This window comes from Rhineura floridana, chromosome 3, assembly GCF_030035675.1.
Source record: "Rhineura floridana isolate rRhiFlo1 chromosome 3, rRhiFlo1.hap2, whole genome shotgun sequence".
NCBI classification, from domain to species: Eukaryota; Metazoa; Chordata; class Lepidosauria; order Squamata; family Rhineuridae; genus Rhineura; species Rhineura floridana.
Window position 1 is genome coordinate 190193126 of NC_084482.1, and position 20107 is coordinate 190213232.

At 44.5% G+C, this 20107-nt stretch overlaps 1 protein-coding gene across 1 annotated transcript in view; it reads right to left on the reverse strand.

Annotated features, from left to right (window-relative positions):
* LOC133382394 (SRSF protein kinase 2-like) overlaps window positions 1–20107 on the reverse strand; it is a 39665-nt gene that overhangs the window by 12257 nt on the left and 7301 nt on the right. The window contains exons 2-6 of the mRNA XM_061622100.1: window positions 10939–11099; window positions 8877–8985; window positions 5629–5716; window positions 5053–5142; window positions 3325–3429 (exon numbers count right to left, since the gene is read on the reverse strand). Of these exons, the coding sequence (XP_061478084.1) occupies window positions 3325–3429; window positions 5053–5142; window positions 5629–5716; window positions 8877–8985; window positions 10939–10993 (447 nt within the window). The 5' untranslated portion in view covers window positions 10994–11099. The remainder of the gene's footprint in view (window positions 1–3324; window positions 3430–5052; window positions 5143–5628; window positions 5717–8876; window positions 8986–10938; window positions 11100–20107) is intronic.

The window sequence follows — 20107 nt, forward strand, 5'->3', positions numbered from 1 at the left end:
CACTCACGGATTCCAGGCACTTGGACATGGTTTCCACAGCCGACTCCAGTGAGGACTTAAATGAGAGGTAGAGCTGAGTGTCATCCGCATATTGGTGGCACTGCAGCCCAAACCTCCTGATGATGGCTCCCAGCGGCTTTACATAAATGTTAAATAGCATGGGAGAGAGGATAGAGCCCTGTGGCACACCACAATTGAGAGGCCAAGGGTCTGAAACCACCTCTCCCAATGCGACCTGCTGTTGTCTATCGGAGAGAAAGGAACGGAACCAGTTTAATACTGTGCCTCCTATCCTAATCCCTCCAGATGGTCCAGCAAGATACCGTGGTCGACGGTATCAAAAGCCGCTGAGAGATCCAGGAGGACAAGAAAGGTGAATTCTCCCCTATCTAATGCCCTCCTCATATCATCCACTAGAGCGACCAAGGCTGTTTCAGTTCCGTGTCCAGTCCTGAAACCCGATTGGTATGGATCTAAATAATCCGTTTCATCCAAATGCGCTGACAGCTGATTGGCCACCACTCGTTCAATGACCTTGCCCAGGAATAGTAGATTTGAAATTGGGCGAAAGTTGTTTAAGTCTTGGGGATCCAAGGAGGGCTTTTTCAAAATAGGTTTTATAATTGCCTCCTTGAGGGCTAATGGCAATACACCCTCGTTCAAGGATGCATTTACCACCGCCTTGATCCCCTCGCCCAATTTCTCTTTACAGCTCATTAAGAGCCATGACGGGCAAGGATCAAGGAGACAGGTGGTAGGTTTCACAGTTGACAGTACCTTGTCCACATCATCAGAAGAAAGAGGCCGAAACCGATCCCATTTGATCACATTATGACTGGTCAACTCTGGTCCATTATCTGCATTCACGGTATGCGAAATCGAGCTTCTTAGATGCTCGATTTTATCAGCAAAGTGGTTTGCTAAACTGTCACAGGAGGCCTTTGAGAATTCCAAGGGTTCCTGAGCAACTGGACCGACCAGGCTTTGGACCACTTGGAATAACCTTCTGGGACAACACTCTGCCGACGCAATAGAGGCAGCAAAGTAATCTTTCTTTGTTGCCTTTATTGCCACATGATAGGCAGCTACTGCTGCTCTAACTTGTGTCCGGGCATCTTCGGAGCGGGACTTACGCCACCGGCGTTCTAGTTGTCTCACTATGTAACAGTGGCTCCCTGTGATTGGCAGGCAGTATGTGAAGCCTCTGGACAGCATAAATAGAAGGAACCCACCTGTTGCCTTTGCCAGGTTAAAATAGGAAGAGCCCTGCTGGATCAGGCCAAAGGCCTGTCTAGTCCAGCATGCTGTTGTCAGAGTGGCCAACCAGATGTTGATGGGAAGCCCTCAAGAAGGACCTGAGCGCAGCAGCACTCTCCCCACTTGTCATTCCCAGTGACTGGTATTCCGTGGAGGTAGAGCATTGCCATTGTGGCTAGTGGTTATTGAATATCCACCATGAATTTGTTGAATCCTCTCTTAAAATTGGTGGCCAACGTTACAAATCGTGGGAGTGAATTCTGTAGCTTAACTACACGCTGTATGAAGAAGTGCTTTCTTTTGTCCTAAATCTTCCGACATTCAGCCTCATCGGATGGCCCCCCAGGCTCTAGTATTATGAGAGGGGGAATTTCACGAGCATGCTCAATTTCATCTCAAGCCTCTGACTAAGCTGAAGAACATACTTCCCAGCTCTGGATTCGGTATGGCCACCCACAGCCTCAGGCTGGTGCTTACAGTCTCTCACCTCATCTCACATTGCTCAGTTGAGCTAGCCACCCTGAGGAGGAGTCTGAGCCACTCTCCCTCAGTCAGCTGCCTGCCTGTCATTTTACCCCAGGCCACCCGTGAGGAAGCAGCGTGGCTGAGGGAACCACTGCCACCCTAAGCAGACAGTCTTGGCTAGGTGAGGAGGTAACTCTTCACAAAGGTGCTGAACTCTATACGTGTTTAGAGCACCTGTAAAAGCATGTCTTTCATCCTGGGAGAATATAATTCTGCACGTGCTCAGAATCAGACATCCCTAGGGGCTGGGATTTTTTAAACAGAAGTTGGTGACTCTAGCAACCCCCAAGACCTTTGTCATGAAGAGAGCTCAAGTCCCCTTTTTTTCTCAGGATTAACATTCTCTTAGCCTTGCTAGGCCTATGTTTTCCTTGCCTATCAGGACCTCTTGGGTGCCCCTCTGCATCTTTCAGGGAGGCTTCCTGGCTTTGCACGAGATGCAGGAGAGAATGTGCCAGTGACTCAGTCAGCCTCTTCTGCATGCCGCCAAGGTTTTTTGCAAAGGGAGAGGCTGGTCCATTAGGGCAAACAGGGCACTGCCCTACCAACTGTTGCGCTGTGTGTAGTTGTGTTGCTTAATTTTGTCTAAAAGCAGCACCACAGCAGCAGAAACAGCAGATGTTGAAATGCGACTGTGCCAGCGTGTGCGTGTGTTTACCTAAGAAAGCAGGATTTTACCCTGCATCAGCATCACCGAGACTTAGTAAAATAAGAAAAGCTACTTTATTTATAGAAATACATAGTAGATGGAAAAGCATACCTAGTTCTAACTAACTAGCTAAGTTGGAGGCATAATGCCCAGGTGTAGGAGTTAGCCCCATGGCTAGGAGAGAGAGCAAAGGAATGTCTCCTCTCTCCCAGACAGCCGGAGGACAAAGGAGGGGAAAGGGCAGAAGGAGGAGGGGCAGGTAAGCTTCCCTAAAGACGTCACAGTCTAGAGACAGGAGGAAGTCAGTCAGAGCATCACAGGTAAAGGTAAACAAGCCTGTCCATCTGGAGGACCCTAGCTCTATCTTCCCTCTGGAGCACAAACAAAAGAACACAACAGAAGTTGCTCTTGCCTCACTTCCAGCACCAACCTCAGTCTGCCCTCAGCCAGCCCCCACCTGCCTGGCTTCTTCTTGCAAGCAATCCAGGGGTGGACCCTGGCTGTCCCCTTTCCCAGTCTCATTATTGCCCCTTGTAGAGCCTAGCAGGGAGGAACATGGGGACAAAACTAGAAGGTGGCTCTGCCTGTCACTGGCTCTGGCTCTACTTACCGTTGCCCTCCCTGCCTTCCACCCTACCAGTCCCAATGGGCACCAGCCACCACTGTTCCCCCATCTTAACAGGGAGATGCATGAGATTTGCATATAACTATGTTGAACGTGCATGGAATTTCAAAGGGGCCTGGACCTTGAATGGGTTCCTCCCCCCTCCACTCACCCAATGCATCTCTCAAAGCAACTGTCTCCTAAAAACATCCCCAAGGCAACCGCCTGGGTGCCCCTTGGTCAGTCTTGATGCCAGCTGGCTCAGCTGTCCAGGTATCATTACACTTACCTGCTGTGTAGTTTTCTTCACAAAGGGCAACGGGAGGCCCTGGACTCCTTGGCTTTTTAGCAGAGACTGCAGTGAAGGCCCTAGCAGCTCAAACACTAAGCACACATGTGGGAGGAAAAGAGTTAGGGATCCAGTAACTGAGAAATGTCTTGATCTCATTCCATGCCAGCAGCAGCAACTCAAGGCCTCACACAAAGGGAACAGAGAGGGTGGGAAAACCTCTTTCTCAGCACTGTGTCCAAAAAAAAAAAATTATCCAGAGAAGCTGGGGATTCAGTCCAAGACTGCATCAGTGCAGGTCACATGCTCCACTACAGACCTATGCCCTCTTCTCATATGCATATGGTTCTTTGGCCTTGGTAGTTCCCCTGTCCATCTGCACTGGGCCAGCCAACATGGTGCCCTCCAGATGTTGCTGGACTACATCATTTCTGACAGCTGGCCATGTTGGCTGGGACTGATGGGAGTTGTAGTCAAACAACATTGGGGAGGACACCATGTTGGCTACCCCTGATCTACCCAGCAGATGGAGACAACCTCTGATCTGGCACTAAAGATAAATTAAAAAAGGGGTCAAAGACCAAGATGCTGGAAAATAGGAACTTTTATTATAGATAAAACCCAACGCGTTTCAGCCTATTATCTGCAGGCTTTCATCAGGGGATAATGGCTTATAAGATTATAAGACCAGCAAATCGCTTTCTGTACTGTGTCAAAGTCAAATGTCTCAATCTTATTATCCCCTGATGAAATCCTGCAGATAATAGGCTGAAATGCATTGGGTTTTATCTATAATAAAAGTTCCTATTTTCCAGCATCTTGGTCTTTGACCCCTTTTTTGGTTTCTCTTTTGGATGCCATCCACTCCCTGCTTTTTACTAAAGATAAATGGTAGCCATGCTCTCAGACCAGCGGTTCTCATACTTTTTTGGTTCGCGGCGCACTGTAAAACATACAAAACTTTTCTGGCGCACTTTGTGTACAAAATTAAAAATATATTAATATATTTTAAACTATGAATAAAAATAAACTATAGAAAACTATTACTTACCCTATACAAATGGGTTTCTTCTCATTTTTAAAATATACTTTCATAATATTTGAGGCACACCTAGCCACCTCTTAGGGCGCACCAGTGTGCCGGGCGCACCGTTTGAGAATCACTGTCTCAGACAGTGGTGGCCTCTGATACGCCCTTCCCTTCCCATATCCGCTTCCTTTTTGTCGTTGTTGCCAGCTGGTATCTTGCTGCTCTAGGATTTTCCTCCACATGTCCCAGACCAGCTATACCCTTGGCTGGCCAATTACTTAAGAACGTAAGAAAAGCCCTGCTCTGTTGGGCCAAAGGCCCATCTAGTCTAGCATCCTGCTCTCACAGTGGCCAACCAGCAGCGTATAGGAAGTCCGCAAGCAGGACCTGAGAGCAAAAGCACTTTCCCCACTTGTGATTCCCAGTAACTGAAATTTAGAGGTATACTGCCTCCAACAATGGAGATAGAGCAGAGCCATTGGTGCTAGTAGGCACTGATAGGTTTATCCACCACGAACTTGTCTAAAACTCTTTTCAAGCCATCCAAGCTGGTGGCCATCACTACTTGTGGGAGCAAATTCCTTAAGAATGAAACCTTTCCAGGATAGTGCACTTTCAATGGTAACAGCCAAACCTTGTTATAAGGCGATGCCAGCTTGTTGTACCCTTGGGGTACATTTCCTATCAACCAAAAGGATATGGAAGCCATTCTCTCCAATCATTTTGAAATCATCGAAGAAGCAGATGACATGATCACTGGCTCGGTCTTTCCTCCTCTTGCTGTTCACCTATGAAAATAAGCAAACAAATAAATACGCAACATATGCAAATTACATTTATGGGGCCTTGAACAACCTCCAGTTGGCTTATCATTAGGGGAGATATCAACTGTGCTTGAAATTGTCCATTAATTTAGGCATGGTAGGAGACCTTCAGAGGCTTTTGAAGAAAGGGGTGGTTTGCCAGTGAAGGCTGGTCCATTAGGGCAAATGGAGTACTGCGCTACCAACCTCAGTCTGGCCTCTGCCAACCTCCAGCTGCCTGCCTTCTTATTTACAACCAGTCCAGAGGGTGGCACTGGCTATCAGCTTCCTCAGTCTCAGTGTTGCCCCTTGAAGAACTCAGCAAGGAGGAGGAGAAGGAGGAGGGCAAAACTAGAATTAGTTGGTTCTGCCTGTCATTGGCTCTGGCTCCCCCTACTGTTGGCCTCCTGCCTTACGCCCAACCAGTTCCAGTGGGCAGCAGCCGCCACTGGTGATTTCAGTGTTACCTACACAGCGAAGGAGCATGACTTCATCCAGGGCAGCCTCAGCAAAATCCTCCCCTCCCTTGGGCACTTTCACAGCCACACACTTCTTCTTCCTGAAAAAAGATGGATAGGTTGAGAGGAGGAACACATCAAAATAAAAGGTGTAGCAGGAGCCATCCCTGCTCATTTTTAGACATCTTCTAAAAACTGTATTATTCAGACAGGCCATTCAAACCTGAAGGTCTTTGCCAACCAGCTTTCTGATGCGTTCAATGTTTTTATTGTTTTTATTACAACACTGTGTTTTTAGTCTGTATACCGCTTTGTGATATTTGTTGGAAGTGGGGCAAGAGCATCTCCTTTTTTGGGTTCGTTTGTTTGTATTCCAAAAGGAAGACAGAGTTAGGGTCCTCCAGCTGGCTAGGCTTGCCAACGTTTACCTCTGCTTTTCTCTACCTAACTTCCATCCATTGTAAACTGACATGCTGAGGGAAGCTGACCTGCCCCTCTTTCCTTTGTCTTCTTCGACCATCCGAGGAGAGAGGAGACATCTTTGTCATTGCTCTCTCTCCTGAGCCATGAGGGCAATACTCAAGTCTGGGCATGGCACCTCCAACTTAGTTAGTTAGTTAGAACTAAGTATGCTTTGCCTATCTACTGTGTATTTCTGTAAATAAAGTAGCTTTTCTTATTTTACTAAGTCTTACGTCTCAGTGATAACAGCCTGCTACTTAGGTAAATGCACACACTGGCACACACGCAGCTCACGCTGACTATCTCTGCATATTTCCATTACAATATTTTACATGAAAATGTAGTTTATAATTATTTAAATAAATAAATAAACCTCACTGGGCTCTGAACTGTTTTGTGTTCCACTTTAAGCTGTCTCAGAGATGGGTTCAAATCTTCCCATCCAGTCATGGAAACTCAGTAGGTGATGTTTGGTTAGACACTTTCTTACAGTGTAACCCAGGGGTCGCCAACCTATCATCCATAGACACCATGGTGCCCGTGAAGGCCTTCAGTGGCGCCCCCAGCAAGTAGTTCAGAATTGAAGCTTTGATTTTTTTTTTTAAGGAAGTCTCTAGCCCTCCTAGGAAAAAAATTATGGAGCAAAATGTGCAAGTACCCTTCTAAGTGATTTCTATGAAATGAGCCAGCCTGGCTGTTCCTGCCTGTCAGTGTTATTAGACAATGAGTGGAAGTCAGAGCTGTGATTGATAAGTGAGTTGTCTGGACACCAAGCAATAGGAATCCCTGGGGTCCCAACGAGCTGCTATTTTGCCATTCCTTTTAGTGCACTTTTCCTGCTTCTGACCATATCCCCCCTAGTCCTTGGAATCTTCATAGTTTGCTTTTCCTTTTCCCCTATCAACTAGGTTGCATCTTTCCTGTGCTGGGTTCACCTGAGATCAGGTAGTGCCTAGAACTTATTATCTGCAAATACTACTACATAATAAATGTGGGTGAATGTTAAAGAATCCCCCCCCAAAGGCAAATCTGAAAACTTTGCAAAGAGGCTTAGGCATGTCTCCTGTTTTGCAGGAGCTAAAGACCAGGGATTCATTAAGAATTCACTGTATCATTAACTTACAGTACAATGGTATACATGCCTGCTCAGAAGTAAGTTTCTTTATGTTTAATGGAGCATAATTCCAGGTAGGTGTGTACATGATGGCAGCCTACTCTTTGGTTTAGGGTAGGATTTGCCAACCTGGTTTTTTTAAGATTTTAACTTTTTTTATTAGTTATTAAACCAGAACACAGATATTGATGCACACACACACACAAAATACAAATATTGATGCTGTTTCATCCAATCTTATCCAACTTAAAATAATAGTTCAAATAATAAAACAAATAATATAAAACAGAAACAACTTAAATAGCAAAACTTTGAGATATTCCACTCCAAGTTCTTGGAGTTACCTTACAAAAAACAACCTTTTCTATCAAAAATAATGTCATTTGGTGTTCATTTGTAAACATAATAAAATCATACCAGACCAAAGTGAAAGCAATTTTTGTCTTTTGTCTGCTAGCTGGTCACCAACTTTTTTGAACCAGAGGCTGCATTTCAAATTTTAAGAGTGCTGGGGATACCAGTCACAAAATGGTGGCCATAGGGGCATGGCATAACACAAAATCAGAGTAGTCATGGTGCTTTCCCCACAATTGTATTTGCCTAACCACAGGTATCAGGTTGGTGACCCCTGGTTTAAGGTTGGCATTGGGGGAAAAACAGGGTTCTTGTGCCTTTAACAACTGTACGGCAGCAAAAATTCAACAGGTCAAGACTTTTCTAGTATGGAAACACAATTATGGGAAAAGTACCATGACTACTGACTAATTTTGAGTTATGCCATGCCCCTTTGCCAGCCATTTTGTGTTGTGCGATGACCCTATAGCAGACATTTTGTGACTGGTGTCCCCAGCACTCTCTCAAAATTTGAAAATGTGCCCTTTGTTTCAAAAGGTTTGGCAGCCTCTGATGTAACCTACCTCACAAGATTTTGTGAGGATATAGAAGAAGAGAGACTCATGTTTGCTCCTCTGAGCTCCTTTGAGGAAAGGCAGGACACGAAGGTGATAGGAAGCTGGGGAGGGGCCACAGTGTGTGTTTTGCAATTCACAAAGTCCAAGGTTTAAGCCCAGGCTTCTCCAGTTATATGGATCTCCAGTAAGCAGCACTAGAAAAGGCTCCTAGATGACATCCTGGAGATCTGTCAGAATAGACACCACTTCATCTGACTCGATAGAAAGCTGATTCATATTTTAATATGCTGATTAGCCCCAGCCAGCATGGCCAATTATCATGGGAGGATGGGAATTGTAGTCCAGAAATCTGGAGGGCCAGAGGTTCATCTCCCATTCTGTGCTGTCCCAGGTTCTGGTACTGGACTAAGGTTGAGCGGTCCTCACTAATGCTTGTCTGCCAAATTTTGTAACCAGGCATGCTGTGGTCTTCCTCAGAAGGCTTCAGCCATGAATGCAAGGGCTGTTCATTACTGTCACTGGAACAGAGGAAGCTGCCTTATTCAGATCATTGGCCCATCTAGCACAGTGTTGTCAACCTTGCCTGGCAGGGTCTCTCCAAGATGAGGTTACCCAGCCCTATCTGGAGAGGCCAGGAATTGAACCTTTTGCATGCAGCATCTGCTCTGCTCCTGAGCTATAGCCTTTCCTCAACTAACAGAATGCATTCCTTCCACATCACGGCACCAATGACTGGTCTCTGCAGTTAGGAACAGGACATTTTTGTTTACTCACCCCAAGTCTTGGCAAAGCCAGACTGTTGAGAAGTAGCCACACCCTAGATTCTGCGCTACCAGGTATCTCCCATTGAACACCTCTCCTTTCCTTACTGGATAGTAGCCTTCTGCATAAAGAGAGGAAACATTAACAGGCATTAATAAGAGACACCAAGAGACTAGTTTTTGCAGGTCATCCTAATAATATCAGTCTTTCAGGAGCCTCAACAGTAGAACCAGATGCCCTCTTTCGTACTGTTATGAGCATGGGGGTTGGAATGGATGATCCCTGTGGGTCCCCTTCCAGCCTCTGATTTGGAATCCTGTGCCTTGGGGCTGGCTCTGCTAGCCAGATGAATTTATTTTGTTAAGCTACTAGCGTGGCCAGGTTGCTAATGGGTCTTTCAGGTGCCCAGCAACTGGTGAATGAGCCAAGAAGACCCTTTTGTCATTTTAAACTCTGCAGGTGAGCCTTCCCCTCCCCCCTGGCAGCTAGCAGAAGTTTTGTGCTTGGAGTGTGTGTAGAGAGTTGTCTACAGAATGGCTGGGAACTGGAGGCAGGCAGAGAGGCTATCTCTCTGCACGATGGCTTTAGGATGCCTCCTGTAAAACTGATGGAAAAGCTGGATATTGGACTGCTGATGCCTTGAACCCCTCCATCCTAAGCTCAGGTTGGAATGTGTGTAAATAAACAAACCATATTTCATAAAGACACCACAGTCTCCGCTGGCCTTCTCCCAAAGGAAACCAAGCCCTGGATGAGTGCAGGGACCCCTGAAATCTCACCACTCAGAGATTGGGGAGGCGCGCAACAGTACTTTCAGGGATGAATTCAAGTTGGTGTGCTTGGGCAAAAAGCATTGTAGCTAATGAAGTTCTACTTAGAGTAGACCCACTGACTTCAATGGGTCTACTTTGAGTAGGACTAGCACGAGATACAACCCTAGGAGTTTGAGAGAATCCTACAATTCTGTTAGGAGATACATAACAGACCATGCAATCTGGTTAAATCCTTATTTTACCACTCTCTGGATATTACATCTGTATCCTCCCATCACTGTAAGCAGGATGTGATTTATGGAAATAAAACAGTTATTTTTGCATCTCGCCCCTCCCCCCCCGGAGGACAGTGGTTGTATGTAAGAGGCAGCAGCCCAGATATGCACTGTCCAAAATGCCTGCACTGGGAATTGCTTTTATGGTAGCAGTTTGTTTTTAATTAATAGTTCAACTAGGGGTGGAAAATGAATATGTGTGTTTGAGAAGAAAACTCTAAAATCTGTCTAGTGATGATGGCTACTTTGCCAGGTGGAACAGCTGACTTTCTAAAATTGTGACTGGTTGACTTTTTCTGCTAAGAGAGATTGCTGGTGCATAGTCATGGCTGTGCTGGCTGGGGCTGATGGGAGTTGTAGTCCAAAATATCTGGAGGGCACCAGCTTGGGGAAGGCTGGTGTGTAGACCAGGGATGGCTACCCTGTGGTCCTGCAGGTGTTGTTGGATTTCATCTACCATCAGGCCTGACTAGCAGGGCCAAATGGTCAGGGGTGATGGGAGTTGGAGTCCAACAACATTGGGAGGGTGTAGTTTATGAAAGGTGCAAGAGTTGTTAGACCTGCCTATTCCCCTCACAGAGCTACAATTTCCAGAATGGTTTAACAGTCAATTCCTTTTACCAGGGAACTCTGAGAATTGTAGCTCTGTGACGGGAATAGGAGTCGCCTAACGACTCTCAGCACTGTTCACAAACTACACTTCCCAGAATTCTTTGGGGGAAGCTAGACTGTTTAAAGTGGAATAACAGTGGAATAAATGTATGGTGAGAATGTGGCCCTGGAGTAGACCAACCTGCATTCTATATGCCCTGACTTCTCTTGGTCCATTTGTCTAGCAGCTAGAAATCTCTACTCAGCCATACAGCTTTCTTGGTCAGCTTGTGCCAGATGCAATATTGTAGCCTAATCTACCCTCCTATGTAGAAGTGGGTGGGGGACTATCATCTCCTTTGAGGGATAATAAATGTTAAAAAGAAATAAAATGAGGCTTGCTGCAACAATAATTGCCATCTCCCTACCACTCACCTGCACAAGATGCCGAGGCCACCTCCTGCCACTCACACCCATCCATGGCAGGCATGCAGCTCTCTCAAGGATGCTCCAAACTGTCTGGATGGAGGAGGCTTTACATCTACGGGCAGAAGTATTTCATCCCAGTCAATTGTTACTCCTCTGCTGCAAGCCCACTAAACAGAAATGTATTGTTAGGGAAATCTGTTGCTGAAAATACAGTTTTGTCAAGTGAGAGGTACTCAAATTGCCAAGGGCATTCTGCGACTTCAGAGCAGGGATGGAGAACCTGTGGTCCCTCCAGATGTGGTTGGACTCCAACTCCCAGCATGGTCAATGGTCAGGAATGGTGGGAGTCCAGAAACACCTGGAGGGCCACATTCCCCCCTTCCCCAAAAATAGAAATCTGGATCAATTACATGAGGAAAACTTGAGGAAAATACATATTTTTAATCTCCAGAAATTCCCCTGTCAGTTTTGATCTATTTGAAAGGAGGCCAGAAAGAAGGAAACCACGGGAGAAAACTTGCTTTATGTTGTTGTTGTGGCTCATTTGGCTAAAACATTGCCATTTGGGGAGGGGTACATGTGATGTCCCTGTATATATATAATACTGTAAATATGGTACGTGCGGGTTTATCAGAGTATATGTGGTAAGTAGACTAAGTGAGAGGGGGGAGTACATGGGTTGGAATGTTGAAGAATGTTGTATGATGATTGGCTGAGCGTTTGAGTGTCTGAAGGTATAAATGAGAGGTTGAGAGGGGGTTCGTTTGGTTCGGAGGGTTTTGGAGGGTTGGTTGGTTTTGGAGAGGGTTGTTGGGTGGATTGGAATAGGTGGGTAGTGAGGCAGAATATTGATGACTAAGAAACATAAAGAGTAATGCATCTTATGAAACCACACATTTGTTGACTAAACCTTTAAGTAATCTTGTTGTTCCCTGTGTATATAAATAAATAGTTCTCGGTTTACCCAAACGCCTGATCCTTGGCTGGGTTTTCACAGACCAGAAGGGTGGGCAGGGCATATACCAAGGTTGGGAAACAGTATCAATGGTGGCAGTGGTTAAGAGATAGTGTAGCACCCTCAGGTATCCAGAGCAACCCAGGGCTGTAATCTTTAGAGGCACAAAGATACAGGGGGGTTGAAGCCTGTAAGTGCACCCAGACACAACGTAGCAATAAGCCAGGAGGAGACGAAGGCACAGGCTCAAGGCAATATTGTTTACAGGGAGTGTCTGGTGGTGGCACCTAGCAGTGGGATCTTGAGAGATCTTTGCTACAGCCAGTGAGAGAACCGTTAAGAGACCAGGACCCTGAGGTGGGACCATGGCAAGGCGGTGACAGGTGGTGGTAGTAGCAGTGGGATATTTATTTATTTATTTATTAAAAATATTTATAAGCCGCTCTATTTTCACAGAAACTCAGAGCGACGAACAACATAATAAAACATGTAGATAAAAGCCCAAATACAGCAATAAAATTACAATCTCTATATTTAGAGGTCACAGTAAGCCCAATCCAATACTTAAAAACTCTAATTATTCATTTAAATTTAATGCAATCCGGAATAAAAACGTTTTAACCAGGCGACGAAATGACAAAAGCGAAGAGGCAGAACGTATGTCCACAGGTAACGAGTTCCAGAGTCTAGGAGCAACAGCTGAGAATGCTCTATCTCTAGTCCCTGAAAGACGAACTAGTGAAACTGGCGGAATTGTAAGAAGAAAATCACTAGCGGATCTCAAGGGACGGGGTTTTTCGTAAACAGACAATTGATCGGACAGATAGACAGGGCCCAAGCTGTGAAGGGCTTTAAAGGACATCACCAGCACCTTGAATTGGGTCCGGAAGCAAATCGGCAACCAATGAAGTTGCTGTAACAGGGGAGTTGTGTGAACACGAAAACTAGCCCCGGTCAGCAACCTAGCTGTAGCACGTTGAACCAATTTTAGCTTCCGAACAGTCTTCAAGGGCAGCCCAACGTAGAGTGCGTTGCAGTAGTCCATCCGGGATGTAACCAGGGCGTGTGCCACCTTAGTCAATTCAGGTGTCTCCAGAAACGGACGCAGCTGGCGGACCAGCCTTAGCTGGGCGAAGGCGCTTCTGGAGACCGCCAAGACCTGGGCTTCCAGATTCAAGGCAGAGTCCAGGAGCACCCCCAAGCTGCGAACCTGGGTCTTCAGGGGGAGTGTAACCCCATCCAACATAGGTAAATTCCCCGTTCCCAGATTAGTCCCACAATTGACGTAGAGCATTTCTGTCTTATCTGGATTTAATTTCAACTTGTTTGTCTTCATCCAATCCATCACTGCAGACAGACATTGGTTCAGGGGAAGGACGGCTTCCTTGGCATCAGGCGGGAAGGAGAAATAAAGCTGAGTGTCATCAGCATATTGGTGATAACGAACTCCATATCCCCGGATGACATCACCCAGCGGCTTTACATAGATATTAAATAACAGTGGAGATAGGACAGAACCCTGTGGAACCCCACAGGTCAAAGGCCAAGGGGGTGAACAGGAATCTCCTAGTCTTACTCTCTGGAACCGGTCCTCCAGGAAGGAGCGAAGCCAGCACAAAACAGTACCCTCCAGTCCTAACCTGGATAGACGGTCCAGAAGGATACCATGGTCGATGGTATCAAAGGCCGCAGAAAGATCCAAGAGAACCAACAGGGACACACTCCCCCTGTCTAGTTCTCTCCGAAGGTCATCAACCAAGGCGACCAAAGCCGTTTCAGTCCCGTGGCCAGGCCTGAAACCAGATTGGAATGGATCAAGGTAGTCCGTTTCGATTAGAAACCATTGGAGTTGAGTAGCCACCACATGCTCCACTATTTTACCCAGAAATGGCAGATTGGAGACTGGCCGATAATTGTTCAAACATAAAGGGTCTAGGGAGGGTTTTTTCAATAAAAGTCTTACACATGCCTCTTTAAGGCAACTTGGGAAGAAGCCCTGTTGCAAGGAGGCATTAACTATTCCACAGACCCAAGTAGCCAAAGTCCCTCTCGCTTGTTTTACAAGCCACGATGGACAAGGGTCAAGTGGGCAAGTGGTAGGTCTCATCTCTCCTAGTAATTTCTCTATATCTGCATATTGAACAAGTTGAAAGGAATCCATCTTAATAGGACAGACAGAAGCCCGAGGTACATCCTTAGAGACTGCATCAAAATTGGCCTCTAAGTCGGAACGGATCTGATCGACCTTGTTCGCAAAGTAAGAAGCAAATTCTTGACAATGAGATGGAGATGCGTCCATATTCGTATCCAGATGATCAGGACTGAGCAGGCCCTTAACCACTCGGAAAAGTTCCGCTGGTTGATTAACGGCCGTAGAAATAGACGTGGAAAAGAAGGCCTTTTGTGTAGCTCGTCGTGCATCTGAGTAAATTTTGGTAAATGCTTTAACACAAAGTCGGTCAGATTCGCTCCGAGTTTCCCGCCAACGACGCTCTAGGCCCCTACGAGTACGCTTCATCGCCATCAGTTCATCAGAAAACCAAGGAACCACTTCCGGGAAGGGTGACTTCGCTTGTGCCTGCCTTTGAGACGGGCTCCCGCCTCAGAAGAAGCTTATTCAGATATAAATCAGTCAGAACATTTTTTTTTGACTGATGAAATTTCTCCCGGGCAGGGAGAAACGTAGAGATCAACCTCAAAAGCCTGTTTTTGTTGGGAGGACTGGATTTCATTAATTTATGAGAAAAGGTCCAGCCAGCAATGCCGGACGGACTTCCGAACAAGCTCTATCTGATTAATGCGACACGTTTATCTTTTCTTCAAAGAGAAAACAGACTAACAGGCAAGCACCCTTCTTTCTATTCTTTTTTTACTTGGTTTAAATTGTTGCAGCAAAAAGAGATTTGTCAAATGAATCAGCTTTAAAGAACTTCTGGGTGAGCTATAACTCTTCTCTGTTATTCACGAAATTAACAGCTTATCTCTGCTTCTATTGCAAAAAGCTGTCCTAGAAGTGCATTCTAAAGATATAAACAGAAGAGGGATTTCTATTCCGAGGAGAAAAAAATAAAAAATATGAACTTTGGAACATTATATTGTCTGGGACTATTCTCTTTTTGGTCTATTTTATTTTGACGAATCTGCTTCTTCACGATGCCACTAACTGTTTTGATGCTGGGAACTAAATTTGTTTTGTGTTCTTGAACATAGAGAGATAAGGCAGGCTGCTCTGTTTATACTGTGATGTCATCAAGCCTGGAATATTAACCCAATTGTTGCTGAAATAAGAAGTGGTTCTTTATTTTTGTTCTGTTTTGTTTTCGTGGTTTTAAAAATGGCAATCAAGAAAGTGGCTGAGAATCTGGAAGTAACTATGTTTCAGAAAATAATGGATGAGATTGAGATAACGAAACAAACCCTGCGACAGGGCAGTAAGGAGCTGAAAATTGAACTGAGCAAAATGACGCAGGAACTTAAAGAAATAGGGGATCCTGTGAGAGAGGAGAATGAGATCAGAGATGAGAAAAGAAAAAATAAAGGGAAGATACAAGCCCTGGAGATTGGAACAAATGTGGAATTGGAAAAAGATCTGGAGTTTATGGATATTAGAAATAAAATCTACTGTTTGGAATTTAACGTTATCTCTGAAGAAATTAATGAAGATATTAGAGATAAAGTTATCAATGGCTTGGATAATTTTCTGGACTGGAATGACGTGATGGAGCTTGATATAGAGAAAATCTATGGAATTAACTGCAGCCATGTGACAATGGAAAAACTCTCAAGAGATGAGCCAATGCATTTTGTAAAAAAGAAGAACAGAGATATTACTTTACAACAATATTTCAGCAACCTATTCAGAATCGATGGCAAGAAAATATTTGGGATAGAGGAAATTCCCATCAGACTCTTATTATATGACTATGGCTATGACAGCAAGATTATTATGGAATACTGATAATGGAAGATTGGACACTGAAATTACTGGACTTAACAGGACTATTGAAGATGGAAGATGGAATTAATATGGATAATGGAATAATGGCTATTGAAATTATTGGACCTAACAGATTTTGATGAGATGGATTAATCGATATGTTTATTTGGACTATGGTTATGACAATAAGATTATTATTATTATTAACGAGATGGATTAATCGACATGTTTATTTGGAGAAAAATTGATAGATATATTTCTTAAAGAATTGAAACCTCTCTTTGACTTTTTGTGGAAAGAATAAAGTAATGTTTATGAGATTTGATGATTAATTAAGATAACTACTGGAGGAAAGTGATTTTATAATATAATTTAAGAGACAGGATTGTTATATATTGTAGACCTATAACTGATCTGCGACAAATGGGAAGTCAACATTTTATTTTTTTGTTTAATCATTTTTGTTTTGTTTTGTTTTTTGTCTTTGAATGTTTTATGATTTTGTTTTGTTTGTTTTATGAAAATTTGAATAAAAATTATTGTAAAAAAAAAAAAAAAGAAAACCAAGGAACCGATTTTGCTGTGTTGCGCCTGAGGAACGATTGTATCTAATGCCCTGCTCATCGAGCTGTTCCAAAGGTCGACCAGGGCATCGATAGGGTTGTTTACTTGAATGACAGGAAGCTCCCCAAGAGCGTTCAGGAAACCAATCGGGTCCATTAATCTCCTGGGGCAGACCATTCTAATAGGCCCCTTCTCCCTGGGGCGATTACGAGTCGCAATTAATCTAAATTTGACCAGGTAATGGTCAGTCCAAGACAACGGCACTATTGAAGGATCCAACACTCCATGGATACAACAGTACACACCATACATTTAAAGCACATGCCTTCCCCAAAGAATCCTACAAACTGTACTTTATTAAAAGGTACTGGGAATTGCAGTTCTGTGAGGTCATCATGTGTTTTAAATGTATAGTGGGTACACAGCCTGAGCACATTTTTGTTAGATATCTCTCTCTCAGCGGAGTGCAGAAATAACTGGTCTATTAAGACTGGTATTTGAATAAATAAATAAACTTAAGGTTTATTATTACAAAGAGGCAAAGTCATACGTACTGAAGCAACCATGCAGTTTGTGCTTAGGGACCCATTACTAACTAATTGAGAACAAAGGAAGAGAAGGGAGGAGCAAAGCCTGCAAAAACAATAAACACTTTAGAGGAGGAATCAGCAGAGGGAATAATATATTGTCTTTCTGTCTATCACCCCTCACTGGTTCAGGTTGCTTGTTACATGCCTTGGTGCTTTACTCCCAACAGTTTTGGAGGCCTGCAAAACATCCCCAGTTCAATCAATTAAAAGAACCAGACTGCACACGTGTGGGGAACATTTGGCCCTCCAGATGTTGCTGAACTCCAACTCCCATCATCCCTGGCTACTGGCCATGCTTGCCAGGGCTGATGGGAGTTGAAGTTCAGCAACATGTAGAGGGTCTCAGGTTCCCCACACCTGCGACAGCAAGTGATGGGAAAGAACTCTCTCTGCCTGAAGCACTGGAGAATCACTTCCATTCAGAGCAGACAATATTGGGTTAGATGCGCAAAAAGGGGCTTCCTGCGTGTACTCCTGTCCAGAAAAAAAGTATGAACCTATTGGATTGTTTATTTATTTATTTGTTGTTGTTGTATTAGAAATACTGGCTTATTAGACAAGGCCAGGGGAGGAACCTGTTGTTGGCTCAGAGTTGGAATTTGCTGGAACAGGGGCAGGACCAGGTGGGCTGGTGGAGAATAAAGACAGAAGATGTGAGGAAGACTCAGGCTGGACTCTACCAGGTTGCAGGAACAGGAACATGGCAGAATCTAGAATGAGATGGGTGGAGCCAGGACAAAAACCATAGGCCAGGGTACAGGAACATCTCTCTGTCATGAGTTGCCAGGTCTAGCACCAAGAATCCCCAGTTCTTTGTGCCCTTATCCTGTGTGTGGAGCTACCAGAGTTGTGGCTTAAAACATACCAGAGAGCCAATGTGGTGTAGCGGTTAGAGTGCTGGACTAGGACCTGGGAGACCAGGGTTCAAATCCCCACTTAGCCATGAAGCTCACTGGATGACCTTGGGCCAGGCACTGTCTCTCAGCCTAACCTACCTCACAGGACTGGTGTGAGGATAACACGCAAGAAGAGAAGAACCATATACACCACCTTGAGCTCCTTGGAGGAACCATGGGATATAAATGTAATCATCATCATCATCATCTCTGTGGCAGTGAAATACTGGTCTCACTTACCTAAGCTACCCATTGGGCCCTTACTGGACAGGAACTTCGCAATACGGTCTTCCTGGCTTTGTTTCTGCCAACTGCCTGCCTATAGCTCAGCAGTGATACTCTTCCTATACCAGACACACTGTTTCTTGAGCATCTAGCCTGAGAAACATCCTGCTTCAATACATTCTACATCTAAAAACCATCTGGTCTCAGGATGTGATCTAAAGGCACAGAATGTTGCATCTTTGTTCAAGCAACACAGGGGTGAGCCTCATTGATGCTTGGTTGGAAGACTGTCTTGAATAACCTGAGTTTGCTGTTTCAAGTTCCAGGAGTCATTGTTGCTGTTGTTGTTGTTATGTACCTTCAAGCTGATTTTGACTTATGGCGACCCTATGAATCAGTGACCTCCAAGAGCATCTGTCATGAACCACCCTGTTCAGATCTTGTACATTCAGGTCTGTGGCTTCCTTTATGGAATCATTCCATCTCTTGTTTGCTCTTCCTCTTTTTCTACTCCCTTCTGTTTTTCCCAGCATTATTGTCTTTTCTAGTGAATCATGTCTTCTCATGATGTGTCCAAAGTATGATAACCTCAGTGTCATAATTTTAGCTTCTAGTGATAGCTCTGGTTTAATTTGTTCTAACACCTAATTATTTGTCTTTTTTGCAGTCCATGGCATCTGCAAAGCTCTCCTCCAACACCACATTTCAAATGAGTTGATTTTTCCCTTATCCGCTTTTTTCACTGTCCAACTTTCACATCCATCCATACAGATCGGGAATACCATGGTCTGAATGATCCTGATTTTAGTGTTCAGTGATACATCTTTGCATTTGAGGACCTTGTCTAGTTCTCTCACAGCTGCCCTCCCCTGTCCTGGCCTTCTTCTGATTTCTTGACTATTGTCTCCATTTTGGTTAATGACTGTGCCAATCTATTGATAACCCTTGACAAGTTCAATGTCCTCATTGTCAACTTTAAAGTTATGTAAATCTTCTGTTGTCATTACTTTAGTCTTCTTGACATTCAGCTGTAGTCCTGCTTTTGTGCTTTCCTTGTTAACTTTCAACAGCATTCATTTCAAAATAATAATTATATTTATATTTAATACTACTACTACTACTACAATTCTTTTCATATTAAGTACCTACACTTTTCTAAGTGCTGTTCATATATTGAAAGACAAAGCAGTTCTTGCCAGCAGGGTCACAATCTAATAGATATGATCTAAAAAGAAAAAGGAGATGGGAAGGGAAGAGGAAAGTAAGCATTTGAGCACCTGCACCATCACTGGCCAGGTTGGTATTTCCTTTGTTGCCATTAATTTTTTTCCTGGGAGGCAGGAGACACAGACCTCCCGCGGTCTCACCTCCCCTGACTGGGGGCCAGAGACCAGAGGCCATCTCCTTTCATCTCTGCAGTCCTAGATAACACATCAATTTGGAGGAGGGCAGCACAGAAATATCGTAATTAATAAATAAACACTGTAATAAACACACAAAGAATAATTATTTCTTCCATCAGTAGCCCACCATGTCTGCCCATCCTCTGGATCCAAGCAGCAGGAATGTGGAACCTAGGAAGCTGCCTTATACTGAGTCAGACCATTGGTCCATCTAGCTCAGTATTGCCTGCACTGACTGGCAGCGGCTCTCCTGGCTTCCCAGCAGGACTCTCTCCCAGCCCGACCTGGAGATGCCAGGGATTGACCTTGGTACCTGTGATGTTCATGTATTAGTGTATATATGGTAAGTGCTGTTTGTATAGGAGATACATGGTAAGTGGAATGAAAGAGGAGGGGGGAGTGAATGGGCAGTAGAATGCTGGATGATTGGCTGAGTGTTTAGAATGGCTGAGGGTATAAATGGAAGGATGACAGTTAAATCTGGGTGGACGGTGAACGTGAGTGGGTTGTTTTGGTGGGTTTTTGAGAGGAGATTGGGTGGAGAGTGTGTAGTTTGGATTAATACTAAGACCAGTACCTCAGGAATAGATGAAACCATATGCTTA